The sequence below is a fragment of the Lipophrys pholis genome, assembly GCF_963383615.2.
Source record: "Lipophrys pholis genome assembly, chromosome: 5".
NCBI classification, from domain to species: Eukaryota; Metazoa; Chordata; class Actinopteri; order Blenniiformes; family Blenniidae; genus Lipophrys; species Lipophrys pholis.
The window spans coordinates 12,191,679-12,214,954 of record NC_137628.1 but is presented as its reverse complement, the minus strand read 5'-3'; the positions used below and the strand labels follow the sequence as shown (position 1 = coordinate 12,214,954).

The following is a 23,276-nucleotide window of genomic DNA, read 5'->3' as shown; positions in this document are numbered from 1 at the left end:
ACTCAAGTGCATGATAAGCAGCTGATTTGCATTTATGACCCTTGTTTCTCCTTTTGTCTTATTTTTTTATCCTCCTAAATTACTTCAAAAACTGTGTTCGCCAACTTGAAAACAGGCATTAGTGTTAAGCAGGATGTCTACACGTTTCATGTATAGGCCTGTAAAAAGTTGGGTGATTTGTTGCTGGACATGGTCTTTGAAGGTACAATACAATATTGTAGTTTATTGTAAATCAATATTTTCTTTAAATATATGCCAAATGAGACAAAACACCAGTCTTGAGGTTATGAAGTGGTGCTAGCATTTCTACCGAAGTACCTGTAGGCAAGCCTTCCGACTTGGCCCAGCCATCTTAGTCTTTATACAGTTTGCAATATAAGACAGCATATAAAGTCACTCAAGGAAGCTGTTGGAGGACGAGTTAAAACAATGGTAAAAGGACCTGGTTATGATCCAGTGGTGTGGTGTGCATGCAGATACACATTTACCCACTGGGCTCAATCTGAAACAGTCCCATTACTTATCAGCAAAACAAAAGGTCAATAAGGCTCTAAAGTGATTCAACAACACTACACAATGTACAACGGAGGCTCGACTAAGGTCCCATTTACACAACAATTCAATTGAAAAGGCATAATTTTTGACTTTTTAGTTCAGAAAAGTTTCACATTTATGCAAACATTTTGAAACAATGGTAAGTGAAGCCTACACTGCTCAAACACTGTGCCAACGTTCAGCTTGAAGTTGTGGTCCAAGGTTTTGTGGAACACTGTCCGCTGGTGTGGGTTCTAACACTTACAAATGACGCATAGTTGCATAGCACACAAATGTTATTTTTCTCTCTTTCCAACACATATAATTCGACAAGAATGCCTTAAACAATCTTAGCTACAGGGTAAATAATAGAATTCTCTCACACACATACACCAGTGGGATTTCCTTTTGAATGTTCAGTGTCAAGTCTCTATTATCAATGTGTGGTGGCAAGCATTTCAAAGGCAGATTAGAGGGAAGGGGAGGGAATTACAGGAAACAATGGTGGGTGAAACAGCAAAAGAGAAGTAAAGACATACTTCAGGGAAAAACTGTGTGGTGAAATAAAATGTGAAGGGGCCTGTTTGAATGAAGAAGCCTTTTGAGGGCGTTTCAACTCGTCTATATACATGTTCTCATTAGTCCATGTGGGAGGCATTTCAAAGCCAGACTAGTTAAAGGATTACCATGAACTGAAGAAGCCACTTGTATGGGGGTCAAACATCTTTCAAGACATATGGCCAAGTCCAGTTGGCCTAATTTAATCAGTTAAGGCTATTTCAACTTCTGCAATTGTCTTGAGTGGGAAACAATGTTCTTGAGCTCATTGGGAAAAAGGAATAAAGGAAACTATGTTATTAAGAATAGGTGAACATAGCTTCAAAGGAATCCAGTGTAAAACGAATGAAGCTGTATTGGTATAGTATAGAATGTTTTTAAAGACTGACTGGATACATTAAATAGATGATAGAAGAATGAAAAAGAGGGAGCGAAGGATGGTCTTTGGATGTGGTATTTCTGCCAGTCTGACAGGTACGTACAGTGACATTAGCATAGTGATTAACCGCTGCATTAGCATAATAATTAATACCAACATTAGCATAAGAACCGTGACTGGAGAGGCTGGGGTGAAAGCCGAAGAGACACATTGCAAGCTACAGAAAGACTAAAAAACAAGTAGAGAATGTACGGAGGCAAATGGTAGAAAGAGAAGTCATAGAGAAGAAGCGAAAAAGGCTGAAAGCACCAGGATGTAAGTTATGTATTTTTCCAAGTCCCGATGGCATGTCTCCATAAAGAAGTTTATTTTCCACCAGGACACGGCCTATCGCTTTTATTTCACAACCAAAAGTCGTGTCCTCGCTTCCATAGGCGCGGATGTGACCACTGCCAGCGGGTGAGAATAAGTCTGATCTGATATTCCAAAGCTGGGTGGGGGGCAAACAGTTCTCAATAGACCAGCAAAGAAACCAGCAGACAGATGACTAGAAATATATTCAACTGGTGATAGGAAACCCTGGTATATTTTTCTGTTGCTTCCTTTGAATAATCAGTCAAATAAACTGCAAGTACTCATTGTGATGATTTGCAAATCACACAAATTTGAGAAAACTACTTGACTGAACATAAAGTGTATATCAACAGTATTTTCTATTTTCGTACTTTTGTTTGTTGCGTCGCTTGTTGATGTTTACTACCGATTTGCTGTCATAACTCTGCCCCAGTTTCTTCCCTCACATTATTCACTCCTTGTTGTATGTAATCTTTTGTTGCGTCGTCCTTACTACAGTAAGATTGCTGAATTCTAAAAAAAAAAAGATTTCTGCACCATGTCACGGAGCATTCTGGGTGGGCTTCTTCTGTCACAAACTACGCAGATCAGGTTTTCTCTGTAGTTGCAAGAGAAATGGAGGTGAATCATCTCATCCTCCACATAGTGACATTTATTTCTAGGCATCCATCCACACGTTGCTGTTTCACCAGGTTCTGTTGACACAGCTATTTTCAAAGTAGTGAATTAATCATTTGGGGTTCTGTTCTGATTCTAGCCATTGGAAGCTAGTTTTCACACATTATTAGGCATAATGTTCTGGTTGATTTGTGTGTACTTCCTTACGGCTGCGTGCCCCTGAACTTAGAATAGGGTGTTGCTATCTTAATGAATCACTGCTCAGCTTAATCAATGTGGTATCACAAAAGTAACTATTTGAAAGTTACAGAAGGCACAAAGACTCACATATGTCTATTCTTGTCCTCGTTTTGTGTCCTCATGTTGGTTTTGAGGACCCTGGTTCAATCCCCTGTTCCTCTTTCTGCCCTTTATCGCTGCTCTGGGCCTCGATTCCATCTTGCCTTCAGTCTTTGGTCTTTTATCCCATTTTGGAGGGAATCCAGCCCCGTGGGTTTGTGGCATCTCTGTAATCCTGCTTTTCTTTTTTTTTTTGTTAGAGGAGCTTCAAGTTAGCCTTTTTTTTGCACGAAAGCTTTTGTTTGATTAAACCTGCCGCCTCCCTTGTTGTGCGCTTCAGTACTACTTGTGTTTGAACTCTAACAAGGAGCTCCATTAGGAGGAATGAATTCACCAGCCCCTCAGTAAAACCTTTCAGTTAACAACGGCGTGTTTTGTTTTTATTTTTCATGAGACAGACACAATTAAGCTCAGCCAAAGGGTGGTAATGTTGGCGTTATCAGGAAAAAAAAAGTTTTACTGAGTTTTTTTTTTGTTTTTCATTACTTCAATAGGTTTTATGTTCTTTCAAAATGTCTCATGTTGTACCTGTTCATATTTAATACATTCCCTATATATGATGTAGTGTGGACTAATTCAGTACTGTATTGTACTGTTTTATATATTTTTCCACAGTATTCTTTCCTCTTCTATTGCATTGTTTTGTAATATATTATATTTGACTATTCTCTTGAAAGACATTCTATTTTGCTTCAGGCCCCATTGACTCAACGTTTTCAGGTGAAAATGGATTGTCTTAGGCCCTGTTTACACGACAACGTTTCAAGTGACAACACCTAATCCACTAAAAAAAGGAGTGCGTTTACACTGCAGCTGCGGACAAAGAGACAACGATGTAGTTAGTATGCCAGGCCACTGGAGGGCGCTGTTGCTTGGTTTTGTAATGAAACTACACAGACGTGTGCAGAGAGCAATACGCTATAAACGTGAAGAAAATGGAGAGCACCCGACATCCGCATGGACTGATGACGCATCGGATGCTATCAGGGGTGAGTCTCAACTATTAAACTACTGATATGGATGATAAAACTAGAATATAGACCGCGGGTCGTACCACTACGCGGCCGCCATGTTTGTTTACAACTGAATGAGCAGGAGGGAGGGGGAGAGGTGTGCATGCGCAGTAACAGGCTCTGTAGCCTCCGGACATTCTCCGCAGGAGGGATTTGCGCCGTGAAAGAATCTTTCCACCTTGGGAGCCGGACTAAAAACTTTGCGGATACAGTGCATCCGCAAACTGGTGCCGTGTAAACAGACCCCCCAAAAGTGAAGAAAGTTTTGCGGATACACTCGATTTCGTTGTCGTGTAAGCGGGGCCTTAGTTTCACAAAAGTGTTGCATTTGCACTGCAACATTTTGAAAACGATTTCCAGTTACACAAAAACGGCAGAAACAATGAAAAGGATGCAGTTAACATTTCAAGTCATGAGTTGGCGCTGTTCGTACACATGTAGTGTTAGTGGATGTTTGATTTTGATGTTTGAGGGGAGTTGTAGGATAAAAAGGCAAATCTGACAAAATATCGCACTTTAAGAGTTTCATTCTAATTGTTTTTTTTACTGCAGCACATTTCGATGCATTAACTTCTCTACAATGACATGTAGGCTCATATCACACTTTTCAATACAAAACCCTTGTGCTTCCTGTTAATATTTGTAAACGTGATCTCAACAACTCATTCCTCATTAGCATAGTTAAATGGCATCAACCCTACTTTGTACTGTCTGATTATGTAGGATTCATAATGGATGTTGTCCTTTCTTTCAAAGTTCAAGCAAGAAAAACAACAATCTAGAAACCTATCACCAAGTTTTGGAAGAGCAGTTGTAAATGTTGCCTTAGGAATAAAAAAAAAAACAAAAAAAAAACTAACAATAATAATGAAATCCAAACAGTACTGGCTTGAGGTTAGAGGTAATTGGAAATGTCAGAACAGAGTAATGATGCACAACAATCACCTTATTTCAGGTTTCAATACACCGATTTTGATCCACACTGTGGCAAAATAGATTTTACAGTTGGAATTTTGAATGGTCGACATGACAGTAATCTTACATTTGCTGCTGTTTGGATTATTTATGATAGTGAATGGCACAAACGGAAAAGCCAGTTGTGACACAGAGGACACATTACATGTGAGGCTGCAGTTACAGATCCCTAAGTGTACGCATAGAGTTAATGGTCCATAACAGGAAGGGTGTTATAGGTAATCATAGCTTGCTAGGGTGACTGAAGAGCAAACATATTTGCTCACACTCTGTGAAGCATCAAGCATGCTAACCGATATAACTGCTGTCAGCCACATTTGAATCATCAAAAGAACCATAAATAACACAATGTGTTTGCCAAACATGGGAACCTTCAACCAGCCCCAGGGCACATATGTTCTGTAAAAGGTGTTCCCCATGTTGTGCAAGTCAATGGGAATTGGAATGGCTATTCCAAGAATAAAGGGAACTAAAAAAAATAGAAAATCACACCAGCCGGTTGGTGTTTTTTTACTGAAAGTAGCAGCTTTGGCCTGTCAGAACCAGTAAGGCATGGCCAAGTCAAATGTATTTCTACTAGAACCTGCGTAGGAAAATCTCAAACAGGTATATGTAAAGCCAAAAAAAACCAAATAAAATTACGACTGACTTTGAATGACAGCTGACACAACCTAAACAAGGGGCATTAAATATACAACAGGTCCATTCTAAATGAGGTGAATAAAGAAGAAAGACATCTATTTGTATTTCCAATTAAAGTCACTGATGTTGCTGATTTACCAGGGGTTTTGCTGTGTTTCAGAGAAGAGCAGACCTGAGTGTGATGTGATGCACCTATCTTACTGCATCCTACATACATTGGCATCAAAGCCATATGCCAGTGGGTCTTTGGAGAAAAATTTACACTCCTCACAAAACATTGGGGATGTTTTGCTTTTGGGTGAAATTTATGGAATACCCTTAAACGTGCCTGAAGTTGAGTGGCATTCATCATGCGGTCCCACAGGGCTCTGTTCACCATGAAGCAGTCATCAGTGTGGGACATGGACAAAGGACATCCACTTCTATGTCTTTCTGTGACTCTTCAAGTCTCTTTGTATCTCTGGTCAATCTGCTGACTCTCTGTGACACTCTTAAGGTCAAAGGAAACCCCTGTGCAAGAACATCCTGTTTGAAGCCTCACAATGGCGACGTACGGTTGATCAATTGTCATTTAAATTGGGCTGAATGTGGATTGTGAACATAATTGAGTTTGAACCCCCTGACCCAGACAGCCCATTCCAGTGGCAGCTGGTCTATAGAGGGCGCCGGGTCGCCGCCGCCGCCCCCCGGTGGGTGTTTGCTTGGATTGATATGTTGTTTTGAAAATATACCTTATATACCTTGTGTTTTTCCTAAACTCAGAATGTCATTTCAAGTAAACCAGCCCCAAAACACATTCATTTTCTAAAAGGGACTAATGAAGCATCTGCTTGTATTTGTTTACAGGTATGTTAATAAAATAGTCTTAATAAGTGCTCTATATTCACTCGCTGTTTAAAAGAACTATATTGTTTCATCACTGGGGGCCCCTCTCAATTTAAAAAAGGCAAGATTGTTGTAATGTGGTTTCTAAATGCACTTACGTACTTAAATTAACATTGGCTGAAATCAAATAATAATGAAGAGCCCTAGCTAAGAAATGTATCACCAGCCACCACTGGCCCATCCCATGACAAACCCAAAGAGACACACAGTCCAACTGAAACCTCCATCCAATTCAAAGTCACAAATTAACCTAAAAAGAAAATAGCACACGAGCTCTGTTTGTTTGAGGGACTCGGCACATCTGGTATAAAAACCTGCATGGGGTAAAGATTCAAATTCTGAACAATCCAATTCAAATAAATTCAACTTCAGTTATATAGTACCAAATACAAGACAGTCATTTGTAGATGCTTTTTACAGAGAGAAACTCAACAAATCCACGAGCTTACATAAGCAACTGTGGAAAGGAAAAAAATCCCTTGAGCAGGAAGAAACCTTTGTAGACCCAGGCTCAGAGGTGGCGGCTTTCCGCTATTCCAGTTGGGGTGAGGGGATAGAGGAGAGATAAGGTTAGCACAGACAGATAGATTGGGGGAGGGACTCAAACCCTGGTTCAGGTAGGGGCTAAATCCCTGGTTTGGGTAGGGTGTGGATAAAGACCCTGGTTCAGGTAGGGGGTAAGGATTAAAAATCCTGCAGAAACTGGTTCGAGTAGGGGGTTCTCCATTCAACAGGAAGCTTCAGGTCACCAACCTCCAATTACAGAGAGAGAGAGAGAGAGAGAGAGAGAGAGAGAGAGAGAGAGAGAGAGAGAGAGAGAGAGAGAGAGAGAGAGAGAGAGAGAGAGAGAGAGAGAAAGAGAGAGCACTAGGTAAAGCGAGCAAGAGCAGTAGAGATAGAGCGAGGTAGAGCATTGGGTAGAACTAGGTAGAGTGGTAGAGATAGAAAGAACAATCCCCTGGCCCAGAATAAATGTGTGTCTCTGATTGTGAGGTATTACTTGCTGACCATTACATCATCCCCGTTTTACATTGAATAAAGGGAAAAATAACTCCCACTGGAGCCTGTCACATTGTTGCTCTTACAAATTATACCTTGTAAAAATAATTCCACAAGAATGATAACCACTTAACGCATCTGCACTTGTGTGTTCAGGGAGAAAATATAACAGTCATTCAACTATTGCTCGCATCATGATGTGCAACACCTTCAGCGGCAACTGCAAGGAAACTATCTCAAGAATCTAAGTGACTTTGTTGAGCAGGTGTTGGGTTTTTGGGTTGTTATTACGGTGAATCTTAACCAGTGATGCCGGTAACGCGTTACGCTCTTATGACCACCTTTTTCGGTAACGAGTAATCTAACGCGTTACTATTTCTAAACCAGTAATCAGATTAAAGTTACTTCTCCAAGTCACTGTGCTTTACTTATTGCAGCGTCCCGCAGGACGGGTTTCTTGTCTGTAAAGCCGCTTTATTGTTCAACAGAACCCGGCCGCTGCTTTGTTCTCCTCCAAATGGACACACACACACACACACACACACACACACACACACACACACACACACACGCACACGCACACGCACACGCACACGGGTCATTTCTGCACTGTGTGCCGCACGCTCACCTGACCCGCCCCCTTCTCCATTCTCAGCCAATCACAGGCCAACTCGCTCTGTTGTCAGGTGACACAAAAGAATCGGAACTAACAAACAATCAATAAACCATGTCACTTTAACAAGAACACAACTGCAAAGATGTTATACTATTTTTGTAATTTTCCTGAGTAAAAAGATTTATTGGGAGGAAGCCCCACCCATTTTTTCAATCAATGAAAGACTTAATTTGTCCCCGGGGGGCAATTAAATGGGAGCTAAGAGCAGGGATGCAAATAAATGAACAGATAAATAATGTAACAACACACAACAACTACATCACGGGGTAAATAAATACCAGTAATTGTAAAGATCTGATCATAAAACTTTGAGTCAGATATAAATACGACAAAGAATGAAGGTCAAAGGTTAAAATATGTATAAACGTGGTGCAGGAGGCAGTGATCAGCAGAGTGTTTTTCATTTTCATGTTGAGACGATGGGGGGGTGTTGTCGGCAGCTGCTAAAAGTAACTTAAAAAGTAAAGTACTTTTTAAAGGGGTAACTATTAATCAGTAATCAGATTACTTTCCCAAGGTATCTGTGGCAACACTGATCTTAACTATAAAACCACCAAGTCCCAGGAGACTATAGACTGGGAGTCATGCCACTCTGCAAGCCGGTATTGTTGTTATTGTACGTCTACTCGCATATGTTCAGAAGAACTAGTTACTATGGCTGTGGCTCCAAACACCCTTGTTGTGTACACGGACACTGACAATGCGACAAAAGTGTTTTCACTCAAAAACGTTGTCGTGTGAACGGTGCCTAAATAAAAAGAATGGAGTAAAATATGAACACGCACGTGTGTCCTAAAATGGAATTCAGAGAATAATTCCAGCCGACGTATGTATGATACAACCTTGTGTCCAACTGGAAAAATGGGAAGAAAACAAAAGTGTTGCAGTTCTTGATGGCTAAAAAGAGCATGGAAAACTGTTTTGAATAGGATTTGATAGATTCCATGTTGTTAAAACTAAAAGCTAAAGGTCAAGCTGCCTTTAAAATAATAGTGCATCAAATCAAATCAAATCAGAAACCTTTACTGACCCAAACCTTGAACCTAAACTGTGTATGGGTCGGTGCTGGCTGTTCAATGATTGTCAGAGGTACAAAGGGTACATTTGTTGGCCCAGAGAAGACTGAAATAAATTGGAAGCTATTAATCTGACTCTCACCTTCCCATCAATGTTGTTTTGAAGCAGAATATATAGAGATATATATATATATATATATCTCTATATATATCGAATGAACACGCTCCGTTTCTCTTGTGTATCCCCATGTCTCCCTCCAGTCTTTCTCCTTTATACAAGCACAGGTGCAACCCTTTACATCTCGGGGTTACTACTCTGCTCCCTGTGCAGCCTATTATTCCCCCCTCTTTATGAATGAAATTCATGGTGTCTCTGCCTAAGAGCCAGTTAAACACCAACTTCTCGGCTCCAGTCCCAATTTCAGCGCGGCGTCTGTGGGATCCCACAGATGTGGCTACAATGAAAGTGCTCCCTGATGGAATTGGCTTTGTTGCTTAAAGTGGGGAAAAGAAACCACAGACCATGACGCTCTCTCCTTCATGTTTCATTTCTTATGCGACTCTGCAGAGGATTCACATGGGAAATGTACAATTTACAAAAAAAGAAATAGTAAGCTGGCTGGCAGCACTTCCGTTTGAATGTGGTACACTGCGCTGAAGCATAAAGCTCAGTTCCAAGTGAAACAATCTCCCTCAGCCACTTTAGTCCTGCTTCCTTTATTCAGTAAAATAGTTATTTTTTTGTTTGTGAGCACCCACCAAACGGCACTTTTACCTAAATGCAGAAGTGCTGGATGCATTTGAGGAGAAAAATCTTTTAGTGAGAGGATGACGATCGCAAAAAAAGTGGATAATCACATAAGTAAATGTGGCTGGAGGAAGCAACATTGCCCAGTTTTAGTCTTTTTTCTCAAATGACAGTTATAAATACTGCTCTTCTTCATGTAAAACTATCCAATAGGCAGGATTGAAATGCAAGAACAAATATTAAGCACCGGAAACGCAATGTCTGTGGTGACAGAGTGAATACTGCAGCTTTTACTGAATATTTGTGTCAGAGTCACAAATTCATCACACATAAAAGCATTTTTGGTAATTATATACCATTGTGTTTTTGAAACATCTGTAACATGGATTACTTACATATTAATTTTAATAGTAATTGCAGTTGAACAAGCTTGAGTATATGGTCAATTGGTAACAGGGTTGTTTGGTTGGTTCATGAGTAGGCAGGTAATTTGGCTGGTTGTTTGGTCAGTTGGCCAGTGAGTAGGCAGGTTTACTGGCTGGTCGTTTGGTTGGTTGGCTGGTGAGTCGGCAGGTTGGTTGGCTGGTCGTTTGGTTGGTTGACTGCTGAGTCGGCAGGTTTACTGGCTGGTCGTTTGGTCGGTTGGCTGGTGAGAAGGCAGGTTTACTGGCTGGTGAGTAGGCAGGTTGGTTGACTGGTGAGTAGGCAAGTTGGTTGGTTGATTTGTTCAATCAGTCAGTTTACAAAAATTACTTCAATCAGGAGAAATAGATTTTCTTGTATTTTCAAAGCGCTGCCTTCTGAAAATCAGATTTCTTATTTTATTTCCTTTTTTTTTTGTTTTATGATATCCAGACAGTGTTTGTGGAGACTTGACTGGAACCAAAAATACTTGTGGTGTAAAACAAAAAAAAGAAAATGTTTCCACCTTAGTTGTTGGGTGACACTTATTTGGATGTGTAAACCAGAACCAGCAGTCCTTACAGCACATGATGAGACGTTTGAGTTTCACGTCAAGTCTAAAACACCCAAATTAATTTTTGCTGAACCTTAAGAGCAGTTTTATTTGTTGAACACTCAATAACATTATTCAGAAATCATCCTTAGATAATTAGAGCAGTGTGCCCACCGATAAATGTTCAGTTCGTAATGAAAGCTACATAGTGCCGCCCTATAACAGCATGTGCTGTTTCTTCATGACTTACCATTAAGGGATAATGGGTAAATTGCAGTTGTTGCCAATATAGAACTGATAGAGATAATGAGTGTTGTAATCGTGTACCATTTTTGGCTTTTCCCCCTAAGTTTATCAGACACCCATTTTCTCTTGTTGGCCACAGTCTGCTTCACCAGTCAAACAGACCAATTATGGTGGTACTGTATCACCTTTACATTGTCAAAAAGTGCCAGTTAGAAGTCCCATGTGGTATTTAACAATATATTTTGATATATAACGCTGCTTCTTAATATATCAGAAGTGCCTGAGCAGGACAACAACTGCTCTTTCTGGGAAATGTGGTAAACAAGGCCAGCACTTTATAAGATAATAAACTAGGGGTTTCATAGTTATAATAGATGAGATAGAAATAAGCCAACAAAAAGTATACTTCTTATCACGTTAGTAACCAAGACGGTGGCACACACAGTTGCTCCTGCTCAGTGTTTCGCAATTCAGTGGATTAAAAAAACAAACAGATTTTATCCTACACATGCTCACACATGGGACAGTTTGTGTTTTGTGTGGATGTGAGGATTGCTTTTACTAGGTTTTAAGTTTACCTTTTAGTTTTATCCCTTTTTATAGTTCATATTTATTGTGCTATGCACTGACTAAATGGCACTTTTAAAAATGTTGTTGTATGGTACAATCTAAACTGTGCCACTATTGTAACCATTACATTTATAGTTTTTAAAAAAAATCTTATTTTCTCATTTTGATTCGTCTGCATTACATTTACAATAAACTCTTTTCTTAAAAGGTCTGTATTAATGAAAAAATTACAGATTTAGTCCTCAGAAGTGAAAAAAAAAGAAATTACTGTATGCTGGAAAAGCTGCATCCCCCTGACCTCTAAATATTTCCTTGCTTCTGAGCTCCGCCAAAGATGACGTGTAACTTCGAAGACAACCACCACAGACAAACGTACCCTCAGAGTGTAATGTGCTTTATGGACCAGATAAATTCAGTTCAGTGAGGCTGGCATCAAATTACATATACTGGATGCCACTTATATGCATGATCAAAGCTGTTGCAGTAACAGCTCATTGGTCTTAAAGGTTAAAGAGGGCTTCCGCTTGTTAATTCATTGATTCCTCCAATTATAAACAGTACAGTACAACAGTCCTCCAGTAAAATGATTGTCGAGCCAGTTTTTGTTGAATTTCTTACAATTTAACATACAGATGCATCAACACATCTTTGTGTCATCTTGACAAGATGCCTCTAAAACATTTTCCAACTTCACAAATTCTATACCATCTGTGCAAAACGTCTTTTGTCTCTAAAAAAACAGCATCTGACAGGTGCTTTTGTTTCGTGTTTTCACAAAGAAAAGGATCATTTGGGTCGGCATCATTGTGGATGGCAGACGGGGAGAGGGACCCGGCAGTTGTATTGAAGTGAAAAAATGAGTAACGTACAAGCCAACCAAGCCCAAAAAAAAGTGATGTGCAAATGAGAGGGACAAGAGGTAAATGGAAAAAAGAAATGTGTTCAACAGCAGTTTAGAAAAGGTGCAGAGCGACAAAAGTTTGATCTTTCTATAACTGCAGATTGCCAGCAGCACTTTTTTTTTTTTGTTAATCCTTTATTTTGACTGCCAACTATCGAAGTCGGCTGAACTGACAGCTCCTCTTCCTCAGCAAAGTGATTTAACACAATGAAAACTACAAATGATTAACTGTCTAGAAGGGAAAGGCTGACGGAGAGTGATTGAGACAGAGAGGAAAGTGGAAGGGAGGGAGAGCTGAGCCAGCAGCTCACACACGGCTCCTTTAGCCCTGATAACATATATTCCTGATTTCCTTAAAACTCTGAGCCTTTGGCTCCTTTTCCACTCCGTCTTTCATTCCTCTTTACGTCAGCTCTTCAGCTTGAACTCCTAAAAGAGAAGCTCTTATCAGCCTCCATGGTTCCACTGGGTTATTCTCTCACAGGTCAGTCGGGTTTACAAATGTTCAGTTCACAAACGCATTAGATCTGTCAATTTCTGTTGAATGAACTGTGGTTATCCATGCTGAGAATGAACCTTGACTGTCATGTCAATAGGGGAAATTTACCTTCATTTTCGCAATAAAAACTCATTGTTTTTTTTATACAAAAAAATTGTGAAGTCGTTTTCTCTCATTCTGTTCCCTCGTTCAATAGTTAGCTTTTGACACCTTTTACACAACGTTTCAAGTGAAAATGCATAGTGTTTGCATTTTCGCGTCAGAAATGTTTCATATTTCCAAGCCAACATTTTAAAAAAATGGCAGTTACACGAAAAATGGCAGAAACGCTGAAAACTATGTACTGTAATTTCTGGACTATAAGCCGCTAACTTTTTTTCACACGCTTCGAACCCTGCGGCTTATAAAATGACGCAGCTAATTTATGGATTTTTATGGGTTAACGGGCTTCATGCTGCCAGATTCTACTTCGGCATGTTCGGCCTGCTGTCTTGAGCGCCTCTGCTTTGCCAAAACTTGCCCGAAAAGTGGTATTTCTGCTCTTCGTGACCTCGTCTTGTGCTGCTTTCTATTGAACTCCAGCCGCTGACGGTTGTGAGTGATGCGTTCAGGTGCATCAGGTAAAGCCGCCCTGCTGGACTCCGTGGCTGAGAAATCTTCCTCCTCAGAATCACAATCAGCAAATAACTGATAAAATACTTTATCAACAGAGATAAAACCCTCAGCGATTATATTCAGGTGCGCTCAATAGTCTGGAAATGTTTTTTTTTTTAATGAAACCACTCACACCGATGGTGAACAGTATGCTATAAACCTTAAAAATAGTGACGGTCAACAATGAAACCAAGTCCCAGGAGAATGAGGACTGGGAGTCATGATACTCTGGAGGCAAACGGTGTTATTATCTATCTGCTTGCACATGTGCAAAAAAACTATTTATCAGAGCAGTGGTGCGCATTCGCACTGGCGATGTTTCCATCACTGACATGGAGACTGAGCCTGAGTACTTTTGAAACGTTGTGTTTTCCTTCATTTGCACAAAGATGGAGTTGAAACATTTGTTGAAAAGTTTCATCTTGGAGGCCGTTTTCAAAAACTCACATTTTCAGTGGGTCCAAGCACCACTGTCATATAAACTAACACAAGAAACACAACGCAAGTTTTGCATTTCACTTGGAAGTGTTGTCGTGTGAACAGGGCCTGAAGTGTTGAGCTATAATCGCACTGTACAAGAGCTGAAGAAAATGCTTTCTCTCCTCGGGCTGGGGAAACTTAGAGACGATGTGTTTTTATCACACCTTGTTTTGGAGTTATCGCAGCTTGTTCTCAACACATCATAGATGCAAAGGAGTTTTCTCATCGTGTGGCACCCGGCATCTATTGGTGAGCCACCATGCGCCCTACATTCACTTTTGTTTCCAGCTTCCCTCTAGATTTCTGTACTTGAGTTTCTTGTGAAGTTTCAAACAACTGGACTAGAACTCCTCCCACCTTGAGAAAAAAAAACAAAAACATTTTCAGTAATTGCAGGGAAAAATCACTTTTTTCTGTTTTACATTAACATTTCAAACCGCTTGTTTACTAGAGAAGTGCGTCATTACTATTGAACTCAGTCTTTTTGAATGTGAAACATGTCAAACTAATCAACATCTCTCTGCAGTAGCTGTGATGTGTTTGTGTCTATAAATACTAGCAGCATAATAAGCAGCTTCTCTTTATAAAAAAAACTATATGCATGTTTGTTACTGCGTCGTTGTTTCTTCTTATATCACTCCAAACTGGCAGATGTGATTTTAGTAGAAATTAATTTCTCTATGAGTCATTAGACCAGGGGTGCCCAACCCCGGTCCTCAAGGGCCCCTGTCCTGCATGTTTTAGTTCTCTCCCTGCTTCAGCATACCTGAATCTAATGATGATGTCATCACCAAGGTTGTGAAAAAGCCCCATAACGAGCCCCTCATTGCAATCAGGTGTGTTGCAACTGGGAGAGAGCTAAAACGTGCAGGACAGGGGCCCTTGAGCACCGAGGTTGGACACCCATGCATTAGGCCAAAGGTGGCCACTTCTGGTCCGACAGGCCCTTAGTCCTCCACAGTTTCAGAGTGAATCCGCTCCAGCACACCTGAATTTAATAAATGTGTCATCATGAAGCTCTGCAGAAAGCGCAATAACAAGGTACTCATTACAATCGGGTCAATCACATTCAAGCACGGACACATTACAACATGCAGCTCCACAGCTAATGGCATAAAAAAAAAAGCATTGAGTTCTACTTTTGTCAGTGAACTGCTCAAATCTGATTATTATTAGGTGGTGTTTAGACTGTATCCGTGCAAATGAGGGAAAACACAACTTTTCTGAAATGCTGCTACTGCACCACTATGTGCCCCACAACTGTAGTAAATAGCTACTTTTGCCTATGCACGAGAAGACTGACAATAATAACAACAATGTTTGCCTCGGGGGCATCATGACTCCCAGTCCACATTCTCCTGGGACATGGTAGTTTTATAGTTGAGAATCACCCGAAATAACAATCCACCTCTGTCGTCTATCCTGAAGGCAAAAAAATGTCCTGCGTTCATGTGAGGTTTCACGTTTCAAGAGGTTCCACGTTTTCACAAAGTTAAAACGCAACGAAAGTATTCCAGTTTCACCTGAAAATGTTGTCATGTAAATGGAGCCTAAACAGAACCCGTATACAAGCAGCCTCAATCCTCTCGATGGTAATATGAACAACATCAGTGGTGTTAGTCACTTTAACTTTTGCCAGTATCAGGAATTTCTTTACATGAGCTGCCTGCAGGTTGGTAGTTTATCGCAGATGCTTTCTTGCCACATCTTCTTATCTACCTTCACCAATCATTGTGTTGGTAATATCCGGTGTCGAGCTTTTTACTATGAACATAATGATACATGTCTATTGAGCAAATCACAATGCATTCTCTCTTCTCGCACAAAATGTTTCAATAAGCGATACCAACATCATAACATGGAGTGCTAACATCATGCTGGATCCAAAAGAATAAACAATTAATCTCACCATTTTAGTTGTATTGCACTTGGTTATTGCTTGAAGAATACTGAGATTTGATTAAATACAGACTCAACTGAAAAGCCAGCAGAGACATTATTTAACACTCAACTCAAGCTGCGAACCTCGCGGAACCTTAACCAAATAGCTTTCAGATCATGCAGCAGCTAGAAAACCACTTCATAAATGCAGCACTTCATTCATTCATTTTCAGTTGTGTCCTCGGAACACTGTGTGCGGTAATTGCATTTCTCAGCCAAATGGAAAGAAGTACCCATGAATTTATCCAATATCACCCCTGAGCACGATGAAGCATGTCAACACTCTGGCGCACAAACATCCGCAACAAGTTTAAGAAGCGAACCGTATGCATCCATACAACACAAAGGGGGATTCAGTTGCAAATCAATCTGCAATGCACCACTCAATGTGAACAAACAATATAAGGAAAGTGGGCCTGGTCAATAAGAGCCTTTTTTCATTAGCAGGGAACGAACACTTTCACTAGCGTTCGCTCACATTTCGTCTCATTCAGTAGCAGGGATTTGACAGAGTGCCGAGAGACAGTGGAGGGCAATACTATTGGTGTGTGAATCAGAAGACCTCTAAAGAACTTTCACAGAAGAACAAATTACTAAAATGTCATTTAAAACCCAGTCGGGCAGTAAGGCTTCAGCACCGACATCAAATTTGGCGGAAAATAAAAGACAATGTTACTCTGGCCTTTTCAAGAGGTACAGTTATTCAGGTAAAGCAGGGACATTAAGTATTAATCAAACTTAATTAATTGTGTGCACCCACTTGCATTTCCTTGCTTTGCCTTGCAAAAAGATTGGCAGTGCTGGGAAAGAGATTTATATCCCTGGTATGTAAACTACCCAACTTCATCTTTAGGCTGATGACACCAAACTCGTAAACTATAATAGTATGTAACAGATAGTCAAACAAAAAAGCAAACATTCAAGTCAGTATATATATAATTCTAAATCAGAAACAGAAGGTTTACTCAAAGGTACTGTAGCTGCACAAAGATAGATCACTATTACAGTGACTCTCAACCATAAAACTACAGAGTCCCAAGAGAATATGAACTGGGAGTCACGACACTCTGGGCGCAAACGTTGTTGTTATTGTTTATCTACTCACACGTGCAGAAGAACTATTTACTGCGATTGTGGTGAGCATGCACAGTAGCAGCGTTTAAGAAAAGTTTTCCCCTCAATCACACCGAAACAGAGTTGGAGCATTTTCAAAAAGTTGCATTTTCAAGCAGCTCTGAGTACCATCGTCGTGTAACCAGACATCCAAAACGCATCAAAGGTTTTGCTATTTCACTTGAAAACATTGTACAAACTGGTCTAAAATACATGCGAGATAGGAGACGTCAAGGACCATGGTTGGACACATCTGGCTACCCAATTTAAGTGGGCTTTTTCAAGGTACTCCTAAACAAAATTGGTATTTCCATTGCAAATACTCACTTTAACTAAATGGAGCCTTTTCAAAACATGCATGGTCTTTCAACAGGAAGGTATTGTGATTTCGTTCAGATAAACAACTCCCTTGCAGATTCCCTACTCTTATCTCTGGCACACAAATGTACTGTATGGCTTCAAGGGACACGATCACAGATTCACAGCAGCACTGTAACAAAGCTTATGGTTTTCTGGGCTGTCTGTCTACGCCAGGCAAAAAGCTTCTTCTATTGGAGAAAATTACACTTAATTGACGTGTGTGCTTCTCAAGGTAACCCGGGAGGCAGGACTGGGATATTTGTAAGAATATATGAAAATACGCAGGAGGAAATGGAAAGAGGATAAAGAGAGAGAGAATTAACTGATCAAAACACAAAAAGATTTTTTTTCCCCGACTTCTCATCTCAGAGAGGTTTCATTCAGACCTAAATAGATGGCTTGACTATTAAGCCACTTTCAAGCAATTCTTTTTTTCTTCTTCTCAGTTCGGTTATATTTTCACATCAGAGCCAGACAGAAGCTGAACCTAATGCTTAAAAGGAGAGGCGTCAGGACATTTACAATGAGATTATTCTTGTCACTCTGCACAATTTCTGAAAAAGAATACTGCTTTCTAATAATGGTCTGTTATATATAATAAAACCACGGATGCTATGCACACATACGTTCATGTGCGTGCAATTAAAATCAAGAAGAAAAAATATATATTAATCATATTCCTTCTTTTCTTTTGATCAACCAATTAAAAATTGCCAAAGCAAGCAAAACTCTTAAAACAAATCTGAGTTGAAAAGTCCTCTCTTTGTTCTGAGGCTCTGGGCCTGGTGTTGGGTTGCGGTCATGGTCAGAGAGTACAAGCGTCAGCCTGATAGCCTAAAATGTCCATTTGTCTGGTTGCAAATAAAAAAACCATCATCATGTTACATATCTTGAAATACTGGCATCAAATGCTCAAAAGACACATATAACCTTGTCCTTATTTGCTTCCAAAATGTTTGATGCTCTCTGTGTTAATTTGAGCTCATCAGCCGGTTCCAGGTCTGACCACCAAACAGGAAGAAGCAGGTTCTTAATCCTTTTATAGCGAATTGAGTGGAACCTACCAAGGACATGTATACAAATATGGATAATTCCACCTTTATGTTTTCAAAAATAACATGGTTCACACAAAATCGTTTACATTTTTTTTTTTTTTTTCATTTCCTCAAACCCATATGATAACCTGATTCAGAGCTACTATGACCATACCAAACATATATAGACTTTTAAGACTTTGGTGAAGCTGTGAGATGGTGATTATCTGTTGTGGGTGAATTTATAGTTGAGTGTATTTGTAGTCACTCAAAATAAAGTGGATTGATTCTGTTGGTTTGGTTGCATGGGGAGGGCACCAGGTATGTCCTGGGGAGAGTGATGGTGCTTCTTCCAGCCTCAGGAGTTGCAGTGTGTTTTCACTTGAAAGCGTTGTCTTGGAAACGGGGCGTCAGATGTATGGAGGCGATTGCATGAAAAAAGGAAACTGGCATAAAATGTAAAAATATACATTTGGCTTATGAATATACTGGGACAATCTGTGCTGGTGCTTTTGACCAACAGGGTGGCAAAAAAAATTTGACCTTGGAGTTCGGAGGGATCGTTTGGAATTGTGGCTCTCTGATAATCTTCCTATTTTACTGCCTTTGATTTATTGTTGCCTTTTTGTTACCTCCTCTCTTCTTCTCATTGTCCTCTTTTTCAATCCGTCGCCACCGTCTCCCCTTTAACTTTTATGCATCCAATTCACTGGCTTACAAACACTCAGTCAATGCTTTGCACTCACTAGTTCTCACTTTTCCCACTCAGCGGCGTTACTACAGAAATAAACTGTGTTTCGGGAGTTGGGGTGTGAGTCACACATCACTGTCATGGAAGTGTTGCTCTACGAAAGCTGGATGAGGAGTGTCTGCTGAACCAGAGGCAAGCGAACAACTGGTGGTACCGCAATCTCACAGTCCTGTCATTTCTCATACAGTCAAAGCTGTAATTTAAGTGTGATTGTGCAAACACTGCTCTGCTGGAATACTAACACAACACAGCACCGCCAAGATGTGCGCCCAAAGATTCAACATGACAAGTAGCCTCCAATGAAAGCGACGTGTGTGACCTCTAGCTTATTCACTACAACAACTGTCTTTGAGGTTTGAAAGGTTTAATTCCAAAAACGTTAGTTTACTGTTATTTCCGGACTATAAGCCGCTACTGTTTTTCACACGCTTTGAACCTGGTCGCTTTTAAAATGACTTGACTGATTTATGGATTTTTACAGGTTAACGGGCTCCATGCCGCCAGATTCTACTTCCGCATGTAGATAGATGCTGTTTTGAGCGCCTCTGCTTCTCCAAAACTTGCCCTAAAGTGATATTTCTGCTCTTCGTGACCTTGTCTTGTGCTGCTTTCCGTGGTTTCTCTGCCAAACAGTTTGAAGGGTGATCCCCTGGCTCTCTGGGTTGGGGGTTTGGTGGAGGGCTAATAACCTGCTTTCGTAAAACATATACATATATTACAGAAACCAACACTAGCCCTGCCACTGCGCTCTACTGTGGGGAAGCAAAGCTACAAGATGTTAATGCTTCAGGTGCATCAACATGCATGCCGAGAAATGATGCTTTGACAATCAATGAAATTGCCATCACCAAAAGCGTGTGTGAGGATGAGATAGTGGAACATCCACTAATAGAGGTTCTCAAACATGACTTCAGCATTTTGCTGTTGAAAAGTGAGATAAACAGTTTCATCCATGCTAAATCTTGTTAACATGATATACATAAAATCCATGACTGGACGCACCCATATCCAAGACACAAACCGGTTTCAAAGGCAAAAATATATCGAATTGAGTGAAAAAAGTCAATGATGCTATCTGCACTTGTTAAGACTTAAACATTCAGCTGGGAACCAATGCTGCTGTAAACTTATTGGGTCAGGTAAAATATCCTACATTCAGCGTTTATGTCAGTTTAAAGCCAAATCCATCACCTACTAATGGAAAAATAAACTTCACAAGGAATGATATAGCATCCCTGAATCGTTCCATTAAGGCACAGGAATGGAAGCATGCTATCTGATTATATGATAACTGATAAGAAAATACAGCTCGTTTTGGACATAATCCATAAATTTTACTTTCGTCACACTAAAAAGGATATGGGCTGGAGACCATGTGGATGCACCAGCTCCGGGGAAATGTTGTCTGCTTGAGGCAGAAGAAGACCACTGGTACCATCTCGGGATAGGGTACGACCAGTACGCTGGTGTCGCTGCTGCAGTCGCCGTCCTCCTCGTCCTCATCATCTGCTTCCACCACCTCCTCTCCATCCTCGTCCTCAATCCTCTCTTCGTGTATAATCCCCTCTTCCTCTATTTCCACCTCTTTCGCCGCCTTTTCCTGAGGACATGCGCGGAGGTGCGGGGAGGGCCTGTGTGGGGACGAGGACGTGGCACCGTCACCATGGTCACCCCTGGTTGTAGCCGACGCCGCTCTGGCGATCTTTGGCGTTGACTGAGTTGTTGCTGCAACGCCGAGGCCCTCCTCCTCCTCGCTTGTCATGGCCACCCAACGGTCTTAGATGAGAGAAAAACAGAAGACGAGAATTTAGTTTAATAAACAACAAAGACATGTAATTCATTTAAGATATTCACTCCAACTACCAATAGAAGATCAAAGAAATGATACTGAAGACTCTGCCCTCAGTCGAGAAGGGGGGCAGCTTCAAACCCCTTCACATCTCCACATGGACTGAACACATCTCACACCAGGTGAAGAAAGCCCTGGAGAAACTGTCTTTCATTATACAACTGAAGAAAGTTTGGCACCCTCATCCACTGCTGATTTAATCAGTTATACACACAACAAACTTATATGAAATGAACCATCTTGAATGAACAAAATGGAGTAACCAAAAAAGATACGATTAAACAGAGAGAGGGGCCTCCGTGATCTACTGCTGCACCGTGTGGCATAGCACCATTACCATTACCAGAGACATTTACTCTGACCGACAATAAACAAAGGCAAAGTTCGATTTTAAAAGGACTCTACCCATTTTGAAGACCGTTCTCCCTGCTACAAGAATACTACAACTACTACTACCCTGTGTAATCCTTTCACAAATATCTACTGATGGCCTACATCATGGGCAAGGCAAGGCAAGGCAAATGTATTTATAGAGCACCATTCAAACACAGGGCAATTCACAGAGCTTTACAAAGAAATTAAGAAATACAGAAAAACTTTACAAAGACATAAAAAATAAATTAATAAAAGATTAACGCTTTAAAAGAAATGAAAGCATAAAAATTTTAAAAACAGCATAAAAAGTAGAATAAATAAGGTAAGAGATTTATTAAGATAACTTTAGTAAAGTAAGTAAAATCAATTTTTTATTCAAAAGCCTGTGCATACAGGAATGTTTTAAGTCCTGATTTAAAAGAAGTGAGTGTGTCAGCAGTCTTCAGGTGTTCAGGAAGTTTGTGCCACAGGTGGGGAGCGTAGGAACTAAAAGCTGCTTCGCCTTGTTTGTTTCTGACTCTAGGAACATTGAGTAAACCTCTTCCTGAGGACCTCAGAGGTCTGGATGTTTTATATTCTGTAAGTAAATCTGAGATGTATTTAGGCCCAAGGCCATTGGAAGCTTTATACGTAGACCAGAAGTAAGATGGTGACATGGGTGTAATGTACTCCACCCTCTTTGTGTTGGCGTAATGTGCTCCACCCTCTTTGTGTTATTGAAAACTATAACTGCAGCATTCTGGATGAGCTGTAGTTGTCTGACAGAGTTCTTTACTGGGGCCTGTAAACACACCGTTACAATAATCCAACCTACTGAAAATAAATGCATGAACAAGTTTCTCAGACTCTTGTTGGTCAGAAATCCTTTGATTCTTGCAATATTATTCAGATGGTAGGAAGCTGATTTTGTTATTGTCTTAATGTGGCTGTTGAATTTCAGGTCTAAGTCCAGAGCTACACCCAGATTTCTGGCCTGATTTGATGTCCGGAGTGACATGGAGTCAAGCTGAGCACTGACCTTTAACTTTCTTCTTTGGGGCCAAAAACAATGACCTCAGTTTTCTCTGGGTTGAGTTGTAAAATGTTTTGCCACATCCACCCATTCATTTCATTTATGCATTTCCTCAGCCGGTATAAGTGGGTGTGGTCATTCACTGACACTGATATATAGAGCTGTGTGTCATCTGCATAATTATAAGAGATGTTGTAATGTTCCATGACCTGAGCCAGTGGGAGCATGTAGATGTTAAACAAAAGGGGCGCAAGGATGGAGCCTTGAGGAACCCCACAAGTGATTTTAATTAGCTCAGATTCATGATTAGCTATTGACACAGAATAGTCGCCATCTTGCAAGTTTGATTTAACCAACTTACTGCTGGACTGACTGGAAAAATGGTTTGGAATTTCTGGCACTGCACTGTGTTGTGGTCAACTGTGTTGAAAGCAGCACTACGATCCAGTAACACTAAAACTGAGACTCTTCATTCAGCACTATAATAAGAGCTGTTTCAGTGCAGCGGTTTGACCTAAATCCAGATTGGAAAACATATAGGTAATTGTTTTGTGTCATAAAATCAAAGCTGTGTTTAAAACTACCACTTCAATAATCTTACTTAAGAAAGGTTTGATATGGGCCTGTAATTACTTATTACTGAAGCATCGAGATTACTCTTTTTCAAAAGAGTTTTGATCCGTCTGAAGAGAGCTGTTGACTATCTGTAGTACATCTGGAGCGAAACAGTTAGAAACATCTTTAAAAAACTTTGTGGGCAAAGTGTTGAGGCTGCATGTTGTGGGTTTGAGGTGTTGAAC

The 23,276-nt window shown here is 40.4% G+C and overlaps 1 protein-coding gene across 1 annotated transcript in view; it reads right to left on the bottom strand.

Moving 5' to 3' along the window:
- LOC308110400 (voltage-dependent T-type calcium channel subunit alpha-1I-like) overlaps window positions 1-20,729 on the bottom strand; it is a gene marked incomplete at its 3' end in the record, with an annotated part of 220,532 nt that extends 199,803 nt beyond the window's left edge. The window contains exon 1 of the mRNA XM_080464661.1: window positions 20,590-20,729. Within this exon, the coding sequence (XP_080320787.1) occupies window positions 20,590-20,678 (89 nt within the window). The 5' untranslated portion in view covers window positions 20,679-20,729. The remainder of the gene's footprint in view (window positions 1-20,589) is intronic.
- Between the last annotated feature and the right edge of the window lie 2,547 nt (window positions 20,730-23,276).